Source organism: Pongo pygmaeus, chromosome 5, assembly GCF_028885625.2.
Source record: "Pongo pygmaeus isolate AG05252 chromosome 5, NHGRI_mPonPyg2-v2.0_pri, whole genome shotgun sequence".
NCBI classification, from domain to species: domain Eukaryota; kingdom Metazoa; phylum Chordata; class Mammalia; order Primates; family Hominidae; genus Pongo; species Pongo pygmaeus.
Window position 1 is genome coordinate 119,271,547 of NC_072378.2, and position 22,402 is coordinate 119,293,948.

The 22,402-nt window shown below is 37.1% G+C and overlaps 1 protein-coding gene across 3 annotated transcripts in view; it reads right to left on the reverse strand.

Annotated features, from left to right (window-relative positions):
- Positions 1-869: 869 nt before the first annotated feature.
- MAN1A1 (mannosidase alpha class 1A member 1) overlaps positions 870-22,402 on the reverse strand; it is a 184,454-nt gene continuing 162,921 nt past the window's right edge. For all 3 annotated transcript variants that reach the window (XM_054490356.2, XM_054490357.2, XM_063666540.1), the window contains exons 9-13: positions 17,467-17,582; positions 13,350-13,569; positions 12,090-12,262; positions 3,977-4,092; positions 870-3,610 (exon numbers count right to left, since the gene is read on the reverse strand). In XM_054490356.2, coding sequence (XP_054346331.2) covers positions 3,484-3,610; positions 3,977-4,092; positions 12,090-12,262; positions 13,350-13,569; positions 17,467-17,582 — 752 coding nt within the window. In that variant the 3' untranslated portion in view covers positions 870-3,483. The remainder of the gene's footprint in view (positions 3,611-3,976; positions 4,093-12,089; positions 12,263-13,349; positions 13,570-17,466; positions 17,583-22,402) is intronic.

Here is a 22,402-nt window from a genome sequence, read left to right on the forward strand (position 1 = left end):
TTTCTCACTCAATTGTGTACTACACTCTCGGCACTAGACAGAGAAATGGGGGAAAATGCCAGTTGAAGTTTCTATTCTCATGGGGTTTCATACTAAGGGGTTAGAAAGACATAAATAAGGAAATAAATATTTAATATAGAAAATGCTAAGCAGAAAATAAAATAGGGTAGGAGACAAAAGGTGGAGAGAATTTTACACTGATTTGTCAAAGAAGCCATTCTAATGAGGTGACAATTGTGCAGAGACCTGATAAAGAATGAGCTATAAAAATATTAGGGAAAGCAAGTTCCAGGCAGTGGCAATGGCAACCAAAATATCTGAAATATTTTAAAAAGTACAGTATGAATTTGAAGAACTTAGAACCTGGGCTTTTTGAAAAATTTTGGAGGATCTCCTATAGCATAAGTTCTCCTTTTTCTATTAAGCCTCTTTGACCACTCAAATGCTACGGACCTCCTGTTCCCATGAACTTATATAGAATTTTAGCTTGTAATTTAACACAACTAAATGCTATTTTTGTCTTGTTTTGAGGGGTGGTGTGGGGTTAGTCTAATTTTCTTAGTTGCACTGCAAATTTATGAACAAAGAACATAGTTTGTGCTATTTCTGACATCAAAGCTTCTAGCCTCTGTGTCCTGGTGTTGAACATATGTTAGATCCTTAGTAAAGGTTATTTGATTACCCAAACACTGTATATGCAAAATTATGTGCAATGTAAAGTTTCTTAATGGGAAATGTTTCCTTGTCAAGATCCTGCAGGTGTGGTATGGAAATGCTGTTAGGATCAAATATTTTTATTTGCAACTGAAGGCACTCACCCCTTAGATATACAAAAGCCTACTAAAAAGGAGAAAAATATAACAAATGAGTAGATATATTAAAAGACTTTATTCACAATAGAGAAATTTTACAAATATAATTTTTAAAAATTATGTGTCAATCTATTGTTTCCCATAACATTGGAGATTTATATATAAAGTTGAAAATGACAGAATGGATTTATGTAAAAATAAAAAACAATCAATGTACACAATGTGTAGCTCATATGAAAACCTCATGACAAGTCATTGAGTTCTGTAAACTGCCATACAACTTACATGTGTAATATTAACTGCACAAAGTATATCAAGACATTGAAGAAACACAAAATTAAGTGCTATTTTAACTGTTCATCTTTCAGTATGTGAATATGTATATAAATTTAACTGCACAGTTTTGTTGAAAATAAGTTTCAACAATAAGACTTCAGTTGTTAAAATTAACCCAAAATATAACTTTAATTAAATTACATCACTACAATATTAATCTCTTATCTTGTTTACATTTTTGGTGTTTTGGGACTTTTGTTAAAAAAAAATCCAAGTTCTAGAATTACAAAAACTTCATTGTTGCCACTGAGAGAGCAACATATAGTACAGCTTCTTGTCTATTCACACCAGGACACCAAAGTACCTCACAGTGCAGTGTGTACACACACCTGATTTTAATACTCTATCTGCTGCAGAAATACTTATCAGCTTTCAAATCAAAGTGAAAAGAAAATGAGTTTTAATTTAATGGCAAATTCAAGGACATTTATACAAACATTATATTCTTAATACATACGGCCCAATTTTGGCAATAATTTTTAATATTTTGCCTTAAAGTCCTGGGAACAAAGGGCTCTTGCTATCCATTCATTTCATTAGGTGAACTGAAGATATGAGCGGGAGAAGTTATTCTGGATCACAGAGACACATTAGCATGGAAATAATGATGTATGGGTATGGAAGAGTCTTTTTCATTTACTAATTTTACTAATTTATTCTTTGACATACACCAATGTATGATATTGAAAAACAGAAAGCAGGTCATAAAGATGGTCCTGTCTGATAAAGGAAATCTTTTAAAACACTTTCAAAAGCTAAAATAACTAAAACTATTAAGCCTATTGATACCTAAGAAAATAATTGTCTTCAATAATATTAGGTGGAACCATATGAAACTGCTGACAGTTTTTAAACTACAAATGCAGCAATTTCATATGCTTCTGCCTAATCCATGGGGTTGTACTGATCTTTCTGACCATTCTCAGCTGAAAATTCACATGGTCAAAGTCTTTGCACTTCAGTATATGCATCGTATTAGCCCTTTCATGGAAGTATATCTACATAAATATATATGTATATATAGTGGGCCAATGTAAGCAAACACAAGGTATCACCAAATCTATTCTTGAGAAAACCATTCCTATTTCAAACTTAATGTTTAAAATAATCATATATTGATTTTGATCTACTCCAGGACTGTGGGGGATAGGGAGTGGCCATTTCTTTATATTTCTTCTAAGTTGTGATCTCTATGTTGACTATAACCATACTAAATATGCTATATTCTTATTTGGCCTAAAATTTATTAGATTTTCCTTGATTGATCATGAATAAGTAAAATTGGCAAAACTTCTTTCAGAGTCAAATCCTGCTTTCACAAACTGAAAGGAAATAATTTACTACATTTGAGATAGAGCCTTTTTCAAAGCTGAGAAATCTGAACCAAATAGAATGCTTTATTTTCCAAAGAAAAAAAATCAAGATGAAATACAAACAAATGAACTAAAAGCCATATGAAATACCCTCTCTTTAGACAGACACAATTTCTTCATATATTCAGTTAAACCCAAAAGCTAATCCTTTAGTTGTACTATTGTTTTTAGATAGCTCCTGCAAAATTTGAGAGCTCACCTCTCTGTGTAGTAGGGAATGGAAGAAATTAACCAGTATATAATCCAGAAATGACACAGGGCATTTAAAGTAAAATTAAAGGACACAATTACAAAATAGAAAACACTAATATAATTAACCAACAAAAATATACTGCAGTTCCGATGAAATGAGGTCAACATGACATGATCCTTTTGGAATGACTTTCTAATTTGTGTGAGTGAAGTATTTTAGAAGACATTCTATCAAATAATGATAGACCTGCATAAGGAGGCTGTCACAGTTAGAAAATCTGTCTCTGGTGGACAGACAAACCAGATTAACATGAAATTGAAAAGGAAAAAGCTTTTTTATACTTATTATTATGGCTTTTTGCAACATGGCAAAACATTACAGCTTAAAGCAGACATCATCTCCTCTTAGAGGAGGAAAAAGTTTTGCAGTCAAATCAAATTATAATTAAGAGGTCATCGCTATACCATTCTATTCAGTTTAATAAAAACGATATTACACCTTCATGAACTCCAGAGATAATAGGTTAAAAACATAAACTTTTGTTTTTGTTTTTACAAAACAGTGGTGGATACACTGGCTGAATTAATAAAGGATATGATAAGGAATTTAGGTCCACCTATACCTATGATAATAAACATAAAAGACTGCAAAACAATTTAAGAACTTAATCACAGACCTACTAATCAAAGTTCATCATGTGCCTGATTACCAGAAAAGGAATTATTAAGGTATACAGTGAAGGGAATGGAGCAGAATAAAATATGTCTTTTTATTCCTCTCTGATTTCAACTTCCTTTTTATCTTTAGGGAGGATAGGGAGAAGATGTGCCTCACTATTGAAGATCCAATGCTCCAGTGGAAGAAGATCATCGTCAGAAAATATTAGATACAAATATCTGGTGAGAGAAACATAAGTATATGAGGCCCGAGAGACTAGGCAGGCAGTGAAACCACAAACACACAACAAAAACCACATCAATGTCTCCATTCATCTTACCAAGAAACATGGACAAGAGTCAAATATATCAAAACCCTGAGAGGTTATACTCATTAACATGGGGTAAAGAAGCTACTCAGTGCTTTGGTGTTAGCAGTACCAAGTCACTGAACCTAGTTATTGAGAATACGCCTGCAATTATAGCCATGCCTGATATTCTGAATCAGTCATACTTGATATTACTTGAATGTGTTCATGATAAAGACATCTACAAAGATCTGTCCAGGTACCTTAGCCACATGGTTTTAGAATAATTTTCACCTACTTCAATGTCTCTGCCAGGAAGAAACTCTGCTGCACATCATCATAACTCTCATGAAGAAGGTAAACATCCCTTAGGCCTGAATAGCCTCCATTCACTCTGCAATGGTTTTCCAAGGCCTAAATTACAAAGAGGAGGGAAAAAAAATAGTCACATTTCAGTAAACTGATTGTCACTAATTTTTACTATTAGATTGTCAAGTTCAGATAAAACTTTTTATTATTTTTTTGAGACAGGGCCTCACTCTGTTGCCTGGGCAGAGTACAGTGGCACCATCATGGCTCACTGCAGCCTCTACCTCTTGGGCTTAGGTGATTCTCCTGCCTCAGCCTCCCAAGTAGCTGGGACCACAGGCATTCGCCACCATGCCTGGCTAATTTTTTGTATTTTTTGTAGAGATAGGGTTTTGCCATGTTGCCCATGGTTGTCTCAAACTCCTGGGCTCAAGCGATCTGCTTGCCTCGGCCTCCCAAAGAGTTGGGATTACAGGCACGAGCCACTGTGCCCAGCCAAAATTTATTTTTTACAAATTGGATTCAAATTAAATGAAAGTTTGTTATAGAGTTTTAGGTAAAAAATATGAAAACCATAAACTAAATGTAAATTAAAAATGAAGTCATAGAACATATGGACTGTGTATCTTACCTAATTTGAAACACTCCTGCCTTTAGTTTTGGAAAAATTTTTCACTGACTTTTACCAATTCCCCCTATGGTCTAGAGCAGGGTTTAGCAAAGTATGGACTATAGGCTAAATCCAGTCCACTGTTTATTTTTGTAAATAAACTTTTATTAAACCACAGCCATGTTGTTTAAATATTGTCTGTGGCTGTTTTTGTACTACAATGACAGAGCTAAGTAGATGCAAAAGAGACTGGCTGGCTGTCCCCCAAGCCTGATATTGTCTGGCCCTTAACAGAAAGAGTTTGCTGACGCCTAGAGTTTGGAGAGACTGCTAATGTCAACTGGGATCATAAACCACTGGTTGAGAAACCGTACTGGAACAAAATCAGCTGCTTCTATAATCAGAATATCTGAGTTTTTGAAAATTGATTGTAGGGTACTAATCAGTGATATTGGTAACAGAGCTAAAAGAAGAAAATGAAAGACAGTGAGAGATATGTGGCTGGGATCTATTCCTCAAATACAGGTTTTTTTTTTTTTTCAGTCTAGTATGGAAGAAGATGGGATGACTCCACTGACAACTCTCTAGAGAGAAATGATCCTACATTTCTGTAGCTGTCTGAATTTAATGAATATTTGGAAAACAGATGGGTTGGGCAGTGTGAGGATGAACATTTAAGTAACAACCTAAACCAACCTGCCTTCCACTTTTGTTGGTTACCACTAAGATGGCTGCTGTTTGTGTTTTCTTTTCCCCTTTCAGAGCTTACTTTCTTTCTTTTGTTTCAATTTTTCTTTAACCTTTTTCCAGCTTTACCGATGTATGACAAATACAAATAGCATATACTGGAAGGTGTACAGTGTGATGTTTTGATATACACTTCTTCTGTGGATATACACCATCTTCTGTGGTGGATATACATCATCTTCTGATGTGGATATACATCATCTTCTGTGGATATACACCAAGAATTAGGATTGCTGGATCATATGGTAGCTCTATTTTTAATTTTTTGAGAAACCTCCATACTGTTTTCCATAATGGCTATATCAATTTTCATTGCCACCAACAGTGTACAAAGGTTCCCTTTATTCTGCATCCTCACTAAGACTGATCATCTCTTGAATTTTTGATAATAGCCATTTAAAAAGGTATGAGGTGATATCTCACTGTGGTTCTAATTTGCATTTCCCTGATGATTTGTGATGTTGAGCATCTTTTCACTACTGGCCATCTGTACGTCTTCTTTGGAAAAATGTCTCTTCAGGTCCTTTGCCTATTTTGAAATCAGGTTGTTTTTCTGCTACTGAATTGTAAGTTCCTTATATATTTTGGATATTAACCCCTTATCAGATATATGGTTTGCACACATTTTTGTTGCATTTTTAGTTGATTGTTTCCTTTGCTGTAAGGAAACTTTTTAGTTTGATGTAGTTTCATGTGTTTATGTTTGCTTTTGTTGCCTGTGTTTTTGGGTCAAATCCAAAAAATCATTGCCAAGCTCAATGTCAAGGAGCTTTTCCCCCATTGTTTTCTCCTAGGAGTTTTATGGTTTCAGGTCTTACATTTAAGTCTTTAATTCATTTTGAGTTTTTTTTTTGTGCTGTTTATATTTTGAAATTACATTTGCTGCTCTGCTAGTTACCAGGCATATTCATCTCTAGGAAAGTTATTTTCTGCTCATCACATCCTACTAATCCTATTAATTATATGGTCAAATAAAAATTTCCATTGTACAAAAATTGCCATCTGCAATCTGGTTCTAATTTATTGACTACAGACAAAAACAATAAAGTTTAAGACTAAAACCCTAATATATTTTATAGTGAAATAAAGAAAATATAAACAAGATATACTTACTCTTAGTTTCTCATGTCATTTTTCACTTACGTTTTAGTTTTCCCCTGTGGATCATGATTCTGTCCCTTTTTTTTTTTTTACATGTATAATTGTACCCCATTTTTCTCCCATTTAATCCAACTACCAAGAAGATAGAAAGCATAGACTTTGCCTTATTGGTTGAGAAAAACCTTCTCTGGCTAGAAAGGATTTTGGAGGAAAATAAGGCTCTAAGAATGTAGAGCCCAGAAAAGAGGCGAGGGAAAGTAAATACCAGCCACGGATTCTCATGAGCAGAGATGTTGCACTGAGAGCTCAGCTCCTATCTGCAGATACTGATAATGAGGTTATTGATTTTTCACATCAGGGCTGGAGGACAGAAGGGAGAGAGCAGAGAGACTATGAGGAGAAGCATTTAATTACCTGGTGAAAGAAAATCTGACCAGCAGGCCACATGAATAAAGAAAATAAAGAAAATGCCTCATGATTTCGTACTTTTAAAAAGCCCTGAAGAAAATAAGACCGATCAACTTAAAAACAGATGCTTCGATTAAATTCTAAGTTCCAGACACTGCGTCAAATGGAGGATGAGCGTGAAGAAAGAAACTTTCAACTCCTATTATTTTTTCTTTCCTCCTTTTTTTTGACAAAGAGTCAAATACCAGATATGCAGAGTAAGCCAAAAATTATTGGTTAAAAAAAGGAAAAAAATCAGAATTTAGAAAAAATGGGTAAGCTTTTTATGGGAAACCCCATTTCCGGATATTTCTTTAAACAGATTTTAATCCCAAAACCTTTTCTCAGTTGTTCCCTTGAGGTTTTTTGGTGATGAGCTAATGAGAGGGCCAGCCATGATAAACAGCCACTCCTCCTCTCCATGGAAACTGCTCTAAGCTCCTTCTTTTGTTAGAGGAGTTGCTTTTGGGGTGGACAATGCCTAATCACCTTTCTTTCTAGTCACCCTCTCATTCTTGTTCCCCACAAGTCCTCTTGTGGTAAGCTATAGTATTCAAGAACACAGCCAAAAATTTTGAGTAGTGGGCCAAGTTCCAGCTTGAGACCCCCCTTATCAGTGGCCCCAGAGGCTCCATGTCCCAGGCAGCATCTTCCTTCTCAACATGGGGCTGTACATGAGAATAAAACAAAATGAAGAAATGCTTAGACAATAACAAGGACTTCAAAGGTTTAGAGAGGCCCAGCCACTTTGTTTTTGAAGTTTTTGGTAAATTAAAAAAAAAATTTTTTTTTTTTTTAAAGGAAAAGCACCAAAGAACTGCCCCTCTCCCCTTACGCAAAAGTCTAGATTTTAAGACTTTAGGAATGTGAAGCTGGGGACAAATAGCTTTCCTGGGTCCTTACAAGAGCCCTGATTCTATCAGCATCTCAACAGTGGAAGTTGTCACGTGTTTGTATGACTAAGTCTAACCAGATCATCATTGTACTACAATCTGTTCTTGGGACTCTCAGCCTCTAGGCATAGGGACCACCTTGGTTTTGAGTAAATGCTTCTATTATTAGTGATCCTATGTGACTGGGATGTGCTAATAGCAGAGAACAGGATATGAGAATGTTTATAGTGATTGGAGCTCTAAACAAAGGATGAAGGGTAGGTAAGAAAATAGCAAGCATCATGAGTTAAACCCTAAGTCAGAGGACAGAAGAGTATTCTCTTGCCTACCAGATATATAACTGGCTGATCCGTGGAGTAAGGCTGTCTGCTTGAGTGCCGTCTGAACTCAAGGATAGAACACAAAATCAGGCACCTTGAACAAATCAAAGAGGGTTTGGAAACAGGATGAAGCCTGAGGAGGCAGGAGTAGGATGGAGGAAAAGAAGTCACTTTCTGAGAGTTGAAATGTCTGAGTGGAAAAGGTTAGGTTTAGAAGAGCAAAGAAAAATGTCTGTGCAAAAAAACAAAACCAAAAAACCTGAAACTACCAAAAAAACCCCCTAAAGCCAAAAGAAAATCCCAAATCCCTACGTAAGGCTTTACCCTTTACCATAGATCAGCTAAGACATTATATAATCTATGTGAATATATACATACAATATTCTGATAAAGCTCATGCTGTAAGCTATCAGATGTTTAAATGGAAGGAATTTGTCAGTTTCTCATGTTTTTTTTTTTTTTTTTGTTAATTTTCGAGAGTCTCGCTCTGTTGCTCAGGCTGGCGTACAGTGGTGTGATCTTAGCTCAAAATAACCTTGAACTCCTGGGCTCAAGTGATCCTCCCTCCTCAGCCTCCTGAGTAGCTAGGGACTATAGGAGTGTGCCAGCATGACGGGCTAATTTTTAAATTTTGTAAAGACAGGGTGATGACTTGTTGCCCAGGCTGATCTCAAACTGCTATCCTCGAGCCATCCTCCCACCTTGGCCTCCCAACATGCTGGGATTACAGGCTTGAGCCACGCCTGGCCTTCATGACATTTTTGAGAAAAAGCAAAAGAAATTATCAGTTAAATATTATTTCTGTCAGGCAGACTCACAAGTGCTTGAACAACTGTGATTAATGGAGTGCTGTTAACCCACAAAAGAACTCTCTAGTGTTGTACTGCTGGATTATATACCTTTTCACATCTTATTTGACATTATTATTAGAAATTTAATTAACACACAGAAAGCAGGTTTCTCAAGTGTATCAGTGAAAGAAGGCTGGAAAGGGAGTGCTTTGTTAGAAGATAGGAAGACGATTTACAAATACTTTACAAACTGAAAGTATGGGTGAAAAAGTACAGTGCAAAGGAGATGTGACTCAACGGTAGCAAATGGAGAAGCTAACATTGACCATAATTTCAATATACGCCAGTTTTTTTTTTTTTATTTTTTTGGAGACAGAGTCTCGCTCTGCCCCCCAGGTTGGAGTGCAGTGGCGCAATCTCGGATCATTGCAAGCTCCGCCTCCTGGGCTCACACCATTCTCCTGCCTCAGCCTCCCAAGTAGCTGGGACTACAGGCGCCCGCCACCACGCCCAGTTAATTTTTTTTTTGTATTTTTAGTAGAGATGGGGTTTCACTGTGTTAGCCAGGATGGTCTCGATTTCCTGACCTCATGATCCACCCTCTTTGGCCTCCCAGTTTTTTTTTTTTTAATATAAATCTACTAAAAGAACAAGTTGGACCATAAGCTGTGAAAAAATCACACTGCAAAGAGAGGAAGAGAGGTTTTTGAGACACACTGTTCAGCCCTAAAAGACCACAGCTGGAAACCAGGTCAGGAGAAGAAAATCAAGGGAAATGATGGATGAGGAAAGGAAGAGATGGCAGAACCTACTGTCTTCAGATAATTGAGGAGCTGAAATGTAGAAGGGAGATTTTTTCCCTCTGGTACCCCCAGAGCACAGAATATTGTAAATTGTGGCTTCAAAATAAATAACTTTCTAATACCTTCAATATTACCAATTGGAATGAGTTACTTTATTAGGTGATACATTCCCCTTTGCTAGAAAGTCGTTGGGTTGATGAGGAACAGCTATCTTGCAAAGATATGGAGGGGAGTCTTGTCTTTAAGTGGAAAGCTGGATGAGGTGATTTTTAAGACCCCCTATGTTTCAGTTTGCGTTCCCTTAAAAATAAAGCATGAGACAAGGGTTGGATGCAGGCTGCAGGAAGTCTATCAGGGAGGTGACATCAGGAAGCGGGCAAGTGGGAAGAGCAAAACAGGGACAGAAGAGCCAATGAATCATATTAAGTTACAACTGTGTGCAACAAGGCTCACTCCTGCTAGAAACCCTCTGAAGAACCATGTAGCATGCATTCCAGAATGATTCTTGAAGGAAAGAAGACTGGGATAGTTATCCACCAACTCCAAAACCTCCTTGGTTGACAGCCATTAACTCCCTAGCACTTCCCAGACCACAGCCAGCTGGCTAGGGAAAAGCTCTTCCACCTTCTTTTCCTGACATGGTTTCCAGCTGTGGTCTCAAGTATGCATCAGAACAGCCAAGTGCTGGAGGTGCTGGAGGTGGGAACTGCCAGCATATGCAGGGCTGCTGCTGAAACACAGGAGGCCACGGGGGCGGGCGTAACACCAGGGGAAAAACGTGCGGCCATGCCTTCGAAGTCCCAGTTTTTCTGGTTTAAAAAATGCAAGACCCTACAGCACTCCTGGCTCACCACTATAGCTCAGGTTCTAGCAGAGGTTACTGGGGGCATCCCCAAAATTGAGACCTCAGTGTTGTGACACAGGGAAACGATTTGACGTCATATATTATGTTAAAGAGCTGACAAGAAATAAAATCATAACACATAAACCAACCTTATGATCCCATAAACAACCAACCCCCTGAAGAACACAGCAAACCAAAGCATCCTGTCTACCTGGCAATACGAATTTGCTTACTTCCCATTTTTGATCCCTTCTCGGCCATACATTTTGCACATTCTAACATATAAAATGGATGTCATAATTTAATTGGCAGTGTTATTTTTCTTAGTGGTATATAAAATAATGATGCGTCTTACTAATTATGGTGTTTTAGATTTGATGGAATACATTTTTCCTGATATTCTCAACTTAAACTGATATTCAATTCATTTGCTGGCCAATTGAAGACCAAAACAATTCCCTATCACCAAAGTTTAGAAAAGCTTCAATTTTAACATTTTTTCCAGAGGAAAAAAACAGAAATGTAAAGAAATTACAATGACTGCTGATTAAACGTAATAAAGCTGCCCCCTCAAAGAGGCCTAGAGAATTGCTGTTATTTAAAATGACCGATGATTAATGATAAGACACATACTAAATGAAGAGGATAATAAGCAAGATTCACCGATGGCTTCCTAAGATATTAGTTAAATTTTACCAAAGGCAATATTTATTTTAGATTTCCTGAGAGAAGTCATTCCTCATGGACAGTTTTTAAAGATAGCTAACTTTCTAACAAAGAGTGCTAGAGAATGAGAGTGTAATTAAAGCATTTGCTTGTTCTTATCCCCTGAATTCCCTCCCACTCCTTGAGGAATAATAACTCTTACAATTAGACAGACAATGTTAGATGCATATCCTGCAGGGTGCCTCCTCAGGCATTCGGCACACAAAGCATTCACTAGATTAGTTTAGGAAGGAGGTATACCATCCTCGGCAGGAAGAGACCCAAGAGGTGACAGACAATTAAAACAACACACTGGGCAGATGGAAAGCTTACAGATATTCCAAGAAACCTGAGACTGGTAAAGGAATATCCTTATACAAAGTAATTCTTCTACAAGTGCTTTCTAAAAGTTAGATCTAAGTGGCTATTTACTCTAAGTAAAAGCATATACTAGCATTTTAAAGCCCAAAGACAGAAAAAAACATGAAGTGGTTTATTGAAATAGACAGAGGTGAATATCCCCAAGCTGCCAAACACCCTTAGGTGGAATTAAGAGATCATCATTTTTGTATTAATGGGAACTTAATTTTAGACTATGCCTTTCTAGTTATCTCCTTCAATATCTAAGTCTGTCAATAGGTAGATCTATATCAATGTTATACAAAGCAAAGCTGAAGCCAGGGATATAAAATGACTTCAGTGAAAATACACAGTCCTGGGTGGAAAAAATCCTGGTCGAAGCATTAAAAATTATAGAAAAGTTGATAAGCCTGATTTATGATCACTGAACATTTTTTACTATGGAATCTATCTATAAGAAACATGCAAATTAAAACATCACCTCTACGGCTTCCCAGGCCCATTTCCTATACTTTGGATCATGAGTCAGTCTCCACATATACATGTAAGTCTCCATAACTTCTGGCCGTAAGATGTAGTATTTTTCATTTTGTCTTGTAGCGATGGCTTCAACACCACCATCAAATCTGAAAGCTTCTGGTCCCAGTTTCATAACTAAAGGACATGGAATGAATGAATAAGGGTTATTTTCCTGGACAGTGCTTACAGTGAATAACTTAAATGAAACTAGAAAGTACAGTCATCCCTCAGTATCTATGAGGGATTGGTTCCAGGACCCTCCGAGGATAACAAAATCCATGGATCCTTGAGTCCCTTATATAAAATGGCAAAGTATTTGCATACAACCTAGGTACATCCTCCCATATACTTTAAATCACCTCCAGTTTACTTATACTACTTAATACAGTGTAAATTTTATGTAACTAGGTGTTATACTTATTGTTTAGGGAATAAAGATAAGAACAAAAACTCTATAAATGTTCACTACAGACAGGACCATCCATTTTTTGGGAACATTTCTGATCTGCAGTTGTGGAACCCAGGGATACAAAGGTCTGACTGTACTTTAACAACACTGAAGAGAAATGTCAAAGTAGTCATTTTTAAAAAGAGTTATAAACATCATGTAATATATAATATTCATATACTTAAAAAATTTAGTCATTGAAAAGAGTCCATTTTAGAAAATATTAACAATTTATTTTTTTCATTTAACCCCCATTTACTGAGCACCCACCAGGCAGATACAAGGCACCATGAAATACCATTTGAGTTAGCCAGAAACTAAGTGGTTGACAATCTTAAGTAATTTTGCAACAAAAGGCCAGTTATTTACACTTTGTGTTTCAAATTCCTATTTTATAAGAAGGGAGCGGGATTCATGATCTATTTCATGGGGGACATGGAGAAGATTAATAATGGTTAATAAAATGCTAAGTTTCTCTTTGCAGGGAGATAGAGACCCTTGCCCAATGTTATTGGCAAAAGCAGAAGTCAGTAAATTAGGCTGGCTTTAACTCTTTATGGCCTGGATTTTTGTTTCTTGGTAAACTAAGGGTAGATATTTTTAGGAAGAAAAGCATTGCCTTTTAAAATAAAATATACATTCCTTTAAGACATTAATCACGATCATCAAGCTTCATAGGCAGAGTGGATAGTCTTTTGAGGGCAGCAATGACAAAACTGCATGAAATCAAAGCATGTGGGAATAGAGTGTAAATGAAGAATAACATGTACTCACATGTTCGATTATATGATTCATGACAAGTACGGGCAATTTCAGCCCCGAGTTCAAGGTAGTGTTGGACCATGCCTTTGGGAGCTGCATCAGCCCCGAGTGCGAACATGCCCCCCGCAAAGCAGGTCAGGTGGCCCATCTTGTGCTCCAGGAGGCCCCCTTTCCACTCTGCGATATAAGTTAGTCCGCTGCTAGACTTGCGGATCAAATGAGTCTCGATAGCCTGTGAAAAACACTTATTTTTTAACATTTTGTAATCTCTTCTCAAATTTATACTAAAAATATGCCCAACATTAAAAAAAAAAGAATAGAACACACCTGACAATCAGAGTTTGGTGTTAAAAATCCATTCAACCTGAAATTACATGCTATTGCTTTCTGTATTCCTCCTCTAGTTTATGCCTTATTTGTTTGATTAGTCAGAATTAACAATGCTGCGCCAGCACATTTAGTTTTGCTTGGTTCTGTGACCAAACATTGTATTCCTCATATTCAAAAAACTTTCCCCTTCCCAGAGACAGGCCACTGTGCAGCAGTAATAGTTGGTTCGGTACATTTTCATTTCCATAAGTGGTGAAATAACACAAAGCCCAGGCCCTAAGGTGGATGAAGAACACAGCATATTTGTGCATGAGATCCACGATGGTGGCAGAACTCTTCCTTTCACTTCCGTAGGCTTGGAGGGATAACAAAATAGAGTGGCAAGGAGGAGGTGTTCTGGGGCCAGAAGACTTGGCTTCAAATTCCAGCTCTCACACTATCTCTAATTTGTGGGAGTGAACAATTTGCTTATTATATCCCTAAATCTCAGCATCCTAATCCATAAATGGGAACAATAGGATCTCCTGATATGACTCTGCCACATTTTGTTTATAAAGCAGTCACTAATGCAAGTGGCACTTGATAAAATTCATTTATAATTATCATTTACATCTCCAATGTGGTGACACTTGAATCAAGTTCCTCTCTAACACTTCTATTAAAAAGCACACTATTATATAATGAATAAATGTATATATTTTAAAAATCAGAATAAAAATCTTTAAATTTGGGAGAAATGATAATGTTTACAAAAATGATTTATAAAACATCTTTTATTTCTATCCCAGGTCTGTTGATATTCTCTTAAACTAGACAGGTAAGTAAAATATGCCTTATATTTTAAAAAGCAAAAATAAAGTGTGTTTGGCATTGCTAATCTCCAATTACTCTAACAGAAAATGTTCTCCCCGCTGCCCCACAATTACTTCATGGAAGGAAAAAGGACATGACGGTGTCTATACATCTGTATACTGCTATCGAGAGAGAGGGATTTGTTAAGAAGCACATTTGGGAATAATAGACACAGAAAAAAACTTGTGATAGAGAAGAATGAATGAAAATGAACACACAGGAAGCTAAAACCTTTCCTACCTTTATTAGAAATAAACGAATGAAACCAAGATGGTAAGAAATAAATGAACATATTACTGTGCTCATTAACTGTGGTTAAGCTAATGTTATTGATGGTTTAGTTATTACATTAATATTTCATTCATATTTTATGCAACTGAACATCTTAGCTATTTATACTTCTCATAACACAAATTGCAATAAAGTCCTTCAAGCAGATACCTGTTCATCACCTAAGAAATTATTCTTTCTACATGGCAAGAGTAATAGCTTTTGAGGATGAATTAGAGAAACATTATTACTCTGTTATGGATCCTAAATAAAGTACGGTATTATTTCTGGCATGATTTGGACCAAGTTGCTACCTCTTAATAAAAACTACAATGAAATTCCAAGACCTTCAAAGCAATAATTTTGTGTGGCAATGGGAAAAGATAAATAAATACAAAGAAGGATAGTCTTCAGTAGATCTGAAAAAACTGTGTCAAGGATACAGATAATTGATTAGAAAAAAGAGTACTACATATTTTGTGATTTAATCCTTCTATAATTGATTTAAAAAATTGATGAAGCCTTCAGAATCGTAAGTATCTGATATGTCATCGGCCCAGATATCATTTGCCACTGTGAGTTCCTAGTGTAGTCTCCAGAAAGGGCCATGATAGCCAGTTGAAAGCTCAAAATATTTTGTTATTAAAATAATCAAATAAAACATATCACTCTGGGATTAAATGCTTCCCAAAATCTACTTGAAGCTACAACAGAGTAGCCGTATCTTCAGTGATCAACTGTCCAGAACAACAGTGTACAGCATCCTCCCCTTGGTTACAATAATCTTCTAAAGTACAACTTAGCAGAAATAAACTTTGCTGTATAAGACAATGCTACTTCTCAAAACAGAAATTTAGTTGTTCTAGCTTTGCTTTCTAAGTTGAAAATATACAATGGATTGAACATTAGCTTTTACTACTAAGAGAAGCAGGAAACACTTTGACTTCATTTGTTCTTAATGGATTTTCCTGTCAATGATTTGTCTGAATACAATATACTAAAAGTTGTGTGGGTACGGTTTTAGGAATTAGGAAGAAAATATTTCAAATAATATTTTAAAGCTGTCTTTTTTTGAACATCAAGATCTTAGAGGGCCAATTTAAGATTAGAATAATTAAAATGTCTGCCAGTATGGTAATTAGAGGATGACAGAATGGAAACTATAAAATACGGAGAACTCCCCAGGTTAAAATCTGAAACCTCATAGCAATGAGGAAAAATAAACCTAAAAGAGGCCATGTGGATCATATCCTAGTTTGCTTTTGATGTTAATCACGTGCCTTTATAAAGGCTGTGCCAAATGTAGGCCAATGTTCTCACTATGGCGCTTCTGGTTCCTATATGTGAAGTAGTGAAGACTTGTAAAGGAAACCAATGTCATACTCAGTGTAGTTAACCAGAACAAAGCAAGCTGCATTTATATTTAAATAAACAAGTACGCCTATGTCAAAATAACCCAGACCTCTTGTTGGAAAGTCCAATTTTATAATGGCTACATCTTTGGGATTACAAATTTCCATTTTTTTCCTATGAATTAACACTTTATTAAAAAATTTCTAAGCTGTCAAGAAAATTTTTCTGAGGACTGAGCCACTGTTTTACAACACTACTTGAGAAGCCTTGATAATAATATTAAAAGAATATATGTATTACCACATAAAATACTTAATCGCAAAAGCACCTGATTCCACTAAAAAATTTTGTTCCTGAGGAGTACAAATATTTTAGATAAAGTAATTTTCTTTCTAACTTTATTTACTTTCTAACTTTATTTTCGGTTTTGATTGAGGCTTAACTGGAGGTGTTTCTTAGTTTACTTTTATACTGGCCTCCTCCTAGAGACTTTAAGTAGTTTCTAACTTACCTTACTAACTTACTGCTTGCAAATTAGTAAATGAAGATTTAAATGTAGAATGGAAATTCTTACAAATAAATCCACAGTGGATGAGTTAAAAGGAACAGGTGCTGATATAGACAAACTTTAATCTTAATTTTGGTTCGACATATAATCTCTCTGAGGTACAGCAACTTTATCTGTAAAACTGGGTAATATCTCAAGTACTGTGAGAGAGAAAAAAACCCAACTCCACCATTTCATTTAAAGGAGCTACCTAACACACAGCTTAGCACATGGTAGGCAATTCAACATTCAACTGTTGCCTCTTACTTCTCCACTGTAAAGAATCTTTAATACTACTAATGATCTTCCCTGAAATATGAGTTTGTTCAGATTTTTATGTGTGGATTTCCTTAGAGTACTGTCCATATATCTCTGGGGACAAGTTTACTTCACATGGAGGTAGCCATTGGGACTGTCTGTCTTCTCAGGCAATTTTAACTTAGGCAATTGTCAGAATACAGATTCAGGATTTCCCCCTGCATAATTTAAATTGTGGTCCTAAGGAGAGAATTCATATTTATCAAAGAATACGACTTTTTCAGATATGTGACTCTTAACTGAGGTTTAAACCATGCAAAAACTTTAACTGCCCTATTAGAAATAAACATCAAATATGATTACCATTATTACGATGATATTAGCAGATATCGAATTCTACCTAATTGGAAATATTTTGTAACTCACTCATGTAGTATACCACGTATTCATTAAAACTTGATTAATATACAAATTATAAGTTAGGGCTGAGTGGCAAAGATGATTTAAATATTGGGTTACCTGAACAGCATCAAAATACATCTTCTTAGCTTCCAGATCTGTCTTGTCAGACATTAACCAGGCCTTCAGCAAATATTCATAGAAGCTGTCTCCAAGTCCTCCAACTGATACATGATCTGGAAAGAGAGGGAAATGAATTTTAGAGTGATTCAGCTTTTAATTCAGATAATGCAGCAAAATCACATTAGCAACTAGGATGCAACCCTATGTCAACTGCAAGTCACTGTTACATTTAAATTCCAACAAATCTCTTATTTTCAGAAAGATATTCTGAAATGAGCAGATGGGCTATTAACTAATGTAACATACTCTAAATAATTACCAGAGTAGTTTTGTAAACATGGAAGATAAAAGATATGTAATTACCCCTAATTCTAAAAATCTGGTTCTCTAGTGAAAAACACCCAACTAAAACGTTCACAGTATATATTTAAATACATTTTTATTTGCTTTAGTTCTGAATAATATAAAATTCTGGCAAAGCTATGAGTATTAGCAAATCGTTTTTAGCAAGTGGTTTGTAATAAATAAAACAAGAAGCTCCTCAGGTTCTTGCCATTATTATTATTTCTAAACTCACTCTGTCACCCAGGCTGGAGTGCAGAGGCACGATGATAGCTCACTATAACCTCGAACTCCCGAGCTCAAGTGATCCTCCTGCTTCAGCCTCCCAAGTGGCTGGGACTACAGGCACGCATCACCATGCCAGGCTCATTTTTAAATTTTTTGTAGAGACGGCATCTTGCTATGTTGCCTCAGCTGATATACAACTCCTGGCCTCAAGCGATCCTCCCACCTGGGCCTCTCACAGAAGAGGGATTACAGGCATGAACCACTGTGCTCAGCCTATTATTATTTGATAAATTTTCTAGTGCTATGAATCTGAAGGGTCAAATACCTATGAGACAGGGGCAGTCAGAAAGAATATGGGGCAGAAGAAGAAGTTTTTCCTCCTCATACTCCATTCCTACAGTCCACCTTCACTGCCATTTATCATGCCAGATCCACTACGTGTATTATCAACAATCTCACAACTGTAGGATAGGTATCTTCATTTTTTTTCTTTTTTTTTTTTTGAGACGGAGTCTTGTTCTGTCACCAGGCTGGAGTGCAATGGTGCGATCTTGGCTCACGGCAACCTCCGCCTCCCAGGTTCAAGCGATTCTCCTGCCTCAGCCTCCCGAGTAGCTGGGATTACAGGAGCCCGCCACCACACCTGGCTAATTTTTGTATTTTTAGTAGAGATGGGGTTTCACCATATTGGCCAGGCTGGTTTTGAACTCCTGACCTCATGATCTGCCTGCCTCAGCCTCCCAAAAGTGCTGGGATTACAGACATGAGCCACTGCGCCTGGCCCAGAGTTCTAATGACAGTGCCCCTTCAATCTATTCCCCACATTAATGTCAGAGTAGCCCTCTTAATACATGAATGTGATCACCCTTTACTCGAAGCCTTTCAATCCTGTGTGTTTGGTGCCATGCAAGATCTCAATCTTCTCTATGCCATTGAGTCTTGCTCCACTTGCTCTCTGCTCACTTGCTATACAGCCCTTCTTTTGGCTTCTCAAAAACATCAGGTTCCATCTCATCTCAGGCAGGGCTTCTATAGGCCTTGTTCTCTCTGCCTGAAATGGACCCTAGGACCCCCTTCCCCTTCTTTAGTAGTTCTTACTCATACTTCATATCTGGGATCAAATGGCACTTCCTCAAAGGAGTGTTCTCTGACAATGCCACTAGGGTCCTTTGTCACACACTTTTTGGTAGCACACACTTATCACCTGCAATTTCATAACGTGGTAACATTTTTTTCTGTCTCCTCCACAAGATCATGAACCAAGAGGGCAGAGACCAGACCTATTATGTTTCCCAGTCCACCCCAGCCCCTGGAAAGTGTCTTGCACATGGTAGGTACTCAACAAATAATTGACAAACAAAGCAAAATTCTTCTATGTCAACCTTAATAAAGGGCTGTAATTACTCAAGCTAAAGAGCCATGTTTTAAAGTAGTTAAGTATGTGATTTTCTTATTGCAGAAAGTGTAGAATTGTAGTTTAAATTTTAGTGTAAAAATATATTTAAAAAATTCTAAGTCTGATTCTTGAAGTGACCTTTACAGTTTCCTAAATCAACAGAGAAACCTCTGACATTTACAAACTAAATAGACTAAGTACAAACTCATCAATAATAAGCCCTGTTGTTATCAGCATGATTGTAGGAGACACATGCAAGTGATGCGTGGAAAAGCAAATCATGGTTTGGCATTGTCAAAACAACACTGACTCGATGAAGTGATAGGAAACGATGGCCAGGATCCAGACGTGTCATTTGGAGTTAAAGCAATGAGAGCTGAAAACCAATGGCCAGAAGCAGCTTGATGTTTTCCTCTCCCTGGGTTATGATTTTCTAATAGATGGAAGAAGCAAGTTTGGGCAGTTGGGGATTTTTTTAAAAAAAGAAAAAAGTGTTACATAAGAATACATTTGTTTTAATTAATTTTGGTAAGTGCTAGTTTTCTATTTTTAAAATTTCTATTATAAAAATTTCACATTTGAAAAAAAAACACAAGACAAAGGAACGTAGAAGAGAAACAGCTCTTCTCATTAATTTAGCATGTCACTCACTAAGCTTCCTTCAGGCCTGGATGGCTGTTTGTCAACACAGTCCTGTGTAAACATCTTAGCGGATGTCGGGGAGAGCAGGCCTGATTTTATCAGTAGGAAAGGATCAACCTACTTCTAGAAATAACATAATATGGTATTTTTATGTCCAACTGCTCTAAAGGTGAGGTGTACTGTAGTCAGTCAAATATTACGCTCTTCCCTGAAGGAGTAATTTATTCTTTTCTTCATAAGAATAGGTCCCATAAAAGGATTTCTAATATCTAAAAAAGAGAAAAACCAAGTAGCAAAAGAATCAAGACAAAGAAGAATTAAAATACTCAATATCTCCCTTTTAAAATTTTTGTTGACTTCATCTGAATTTCTGTCTTTGAAACAATCCCCCAATGATGCTAGTGACACTACACATAGCTAGCTAGACTAGATATAGATAGATGGATGGCTGTTACAGAAATCAAAGGATGATAAATACTCTGTGTACAGACAGGAAACCCTGCCATCTGGCCTCAATAGTAACAAGATCAGTTCATATTATCAGTGACCAGGACCGGATACTGCCTTTCAGCCACAACTGAGGAGCAGGAGCAACTGCTAAAAGAGAACAAGCAGAACAACCATTAAAAGCAGAGGCAGGTCCAGCGTGGTGTCTCACGCCTGTAATCCCAGAACACTGGGAGGCCCGGGAGGGTGGATTACCTGAGGTCAGGAGTTTGAGACCAGCCTGGCCAACATGGTGAAAACTCATCTCTACTAAAAATACAAAAGTTACCCTGGTGTAGGGGCGGGCACCTGTAATCCCAGCTACTTGGGAGGCTGATGCAGAAGAATCGCTTGAACCTGGCAGGTGGAGGGAGCTGAGACTGCACCACTGCACACTAGCCTGAGTGACAAAGTAAGAATCCGTCTCCAAAAAAGAAAAAAAAAAAAAAGGTAAGGGGCAAAAAGATAGATCAGATACAGAGCACATATGTATTCACAAAATTCAAGTAAGTAAACACCTACTAGGTGCAAGATACTGTGTACTGGCTTAGTAAATATGACTAAGACATGGTTACTACCCGCAAAAGCTTTGGATCCTTAGGAAGATGCATATGGATGTGAATCATCAGGAAAAGGTTTGTGATAGGAAAGCACCCAAAGCACTGGGGCAGGGGAAGAATAGAGGAAAAGTGGATGCTAATAAATCCCAACCGGAGCACTGAAGAGGGGATCCTGGAAGAAATGGCAATTGAGCTGAGTCTTGAGAGGTGGGAGGGCTAAGGAAATGGCACAAGCAAAGACTTGAACATGGCCAAGCAGGCCTCGATTGAAGAATAAAAAAATAAGTGTGTTTTCCTCTGGCTAGAACACAGAAGGGGGGTTGGGGCAGGAGAGAGAGCTAAGACTCATTGATCCTGTTTTGTTTTTTGTTTTTTTTTTCCATCAGGAAATTGGCCCATAAGGAATCTAAATATAAAGGGCTCTTTGTACTTAGGAAACATGGCCAAATACATAGCATACAGGTGACCCAGAAGGTGAAGCAGAGATGTTCCAGTACAACTGTCTCCTTCTGTCCCCCTTCATAGCAGCTTCTAACTCCTAAAGCATAGCAGGGAGTAAATCAAGGAGACTTTTCTTCAGCTTTTGAAATGTGTGGTGAGGAATACTCCAAAAATGCTTGTGCTTTTAGAGAATCACATCCTGTCACCTTATACTTAGAAATATATTCAAGGGCCAGGCGCGTGGCTCACGCCTGTAATTCCAGCACTTTGGGAGGCCAAGGTGGGCAGATCACCTGAGGTCAGGAGTTCGAGACCAGCCTGGCCAACATGGTGAAACCCCCATCTCTACTAAAAATACAAAAATTAGCTGGGTGTGGTGGTACACGCCTGTAGTCCCAGCTACTTGGGAGGCTGAGGCAGCAGAATTGCTTGAGCATGGGACAGGGAGGTTGCAGTGAGCTGAGACTGTGCCACTGCACTCCAGCCTGGGTGACAGAGCGAGACTCCATCTCAAACAACAACAACAGAAATATACCCTAGTTGTTTTATCCCCAATCCTCTGGTGGCCCTCGAACTGTTGAGTCTCAGAACCCTTTTGTAATCTTCAAAAGAAATGGAAACCCCAAATAATTTATGTGAATAATACCTATATTTACTACATTGGAAAATTAAAATAATTTAAAAATATTTTTGTTATCGCATTTAAAATAATAATTACATGCCCATTATGTTAACATATACAACTTTTCAAAAAAGTTATATTTTACAAAACAAAACAAAAAATTAGTGAGAAGACTGACACAATTTCACATTTTTGCATATCTCTTTCTTGTTTGCC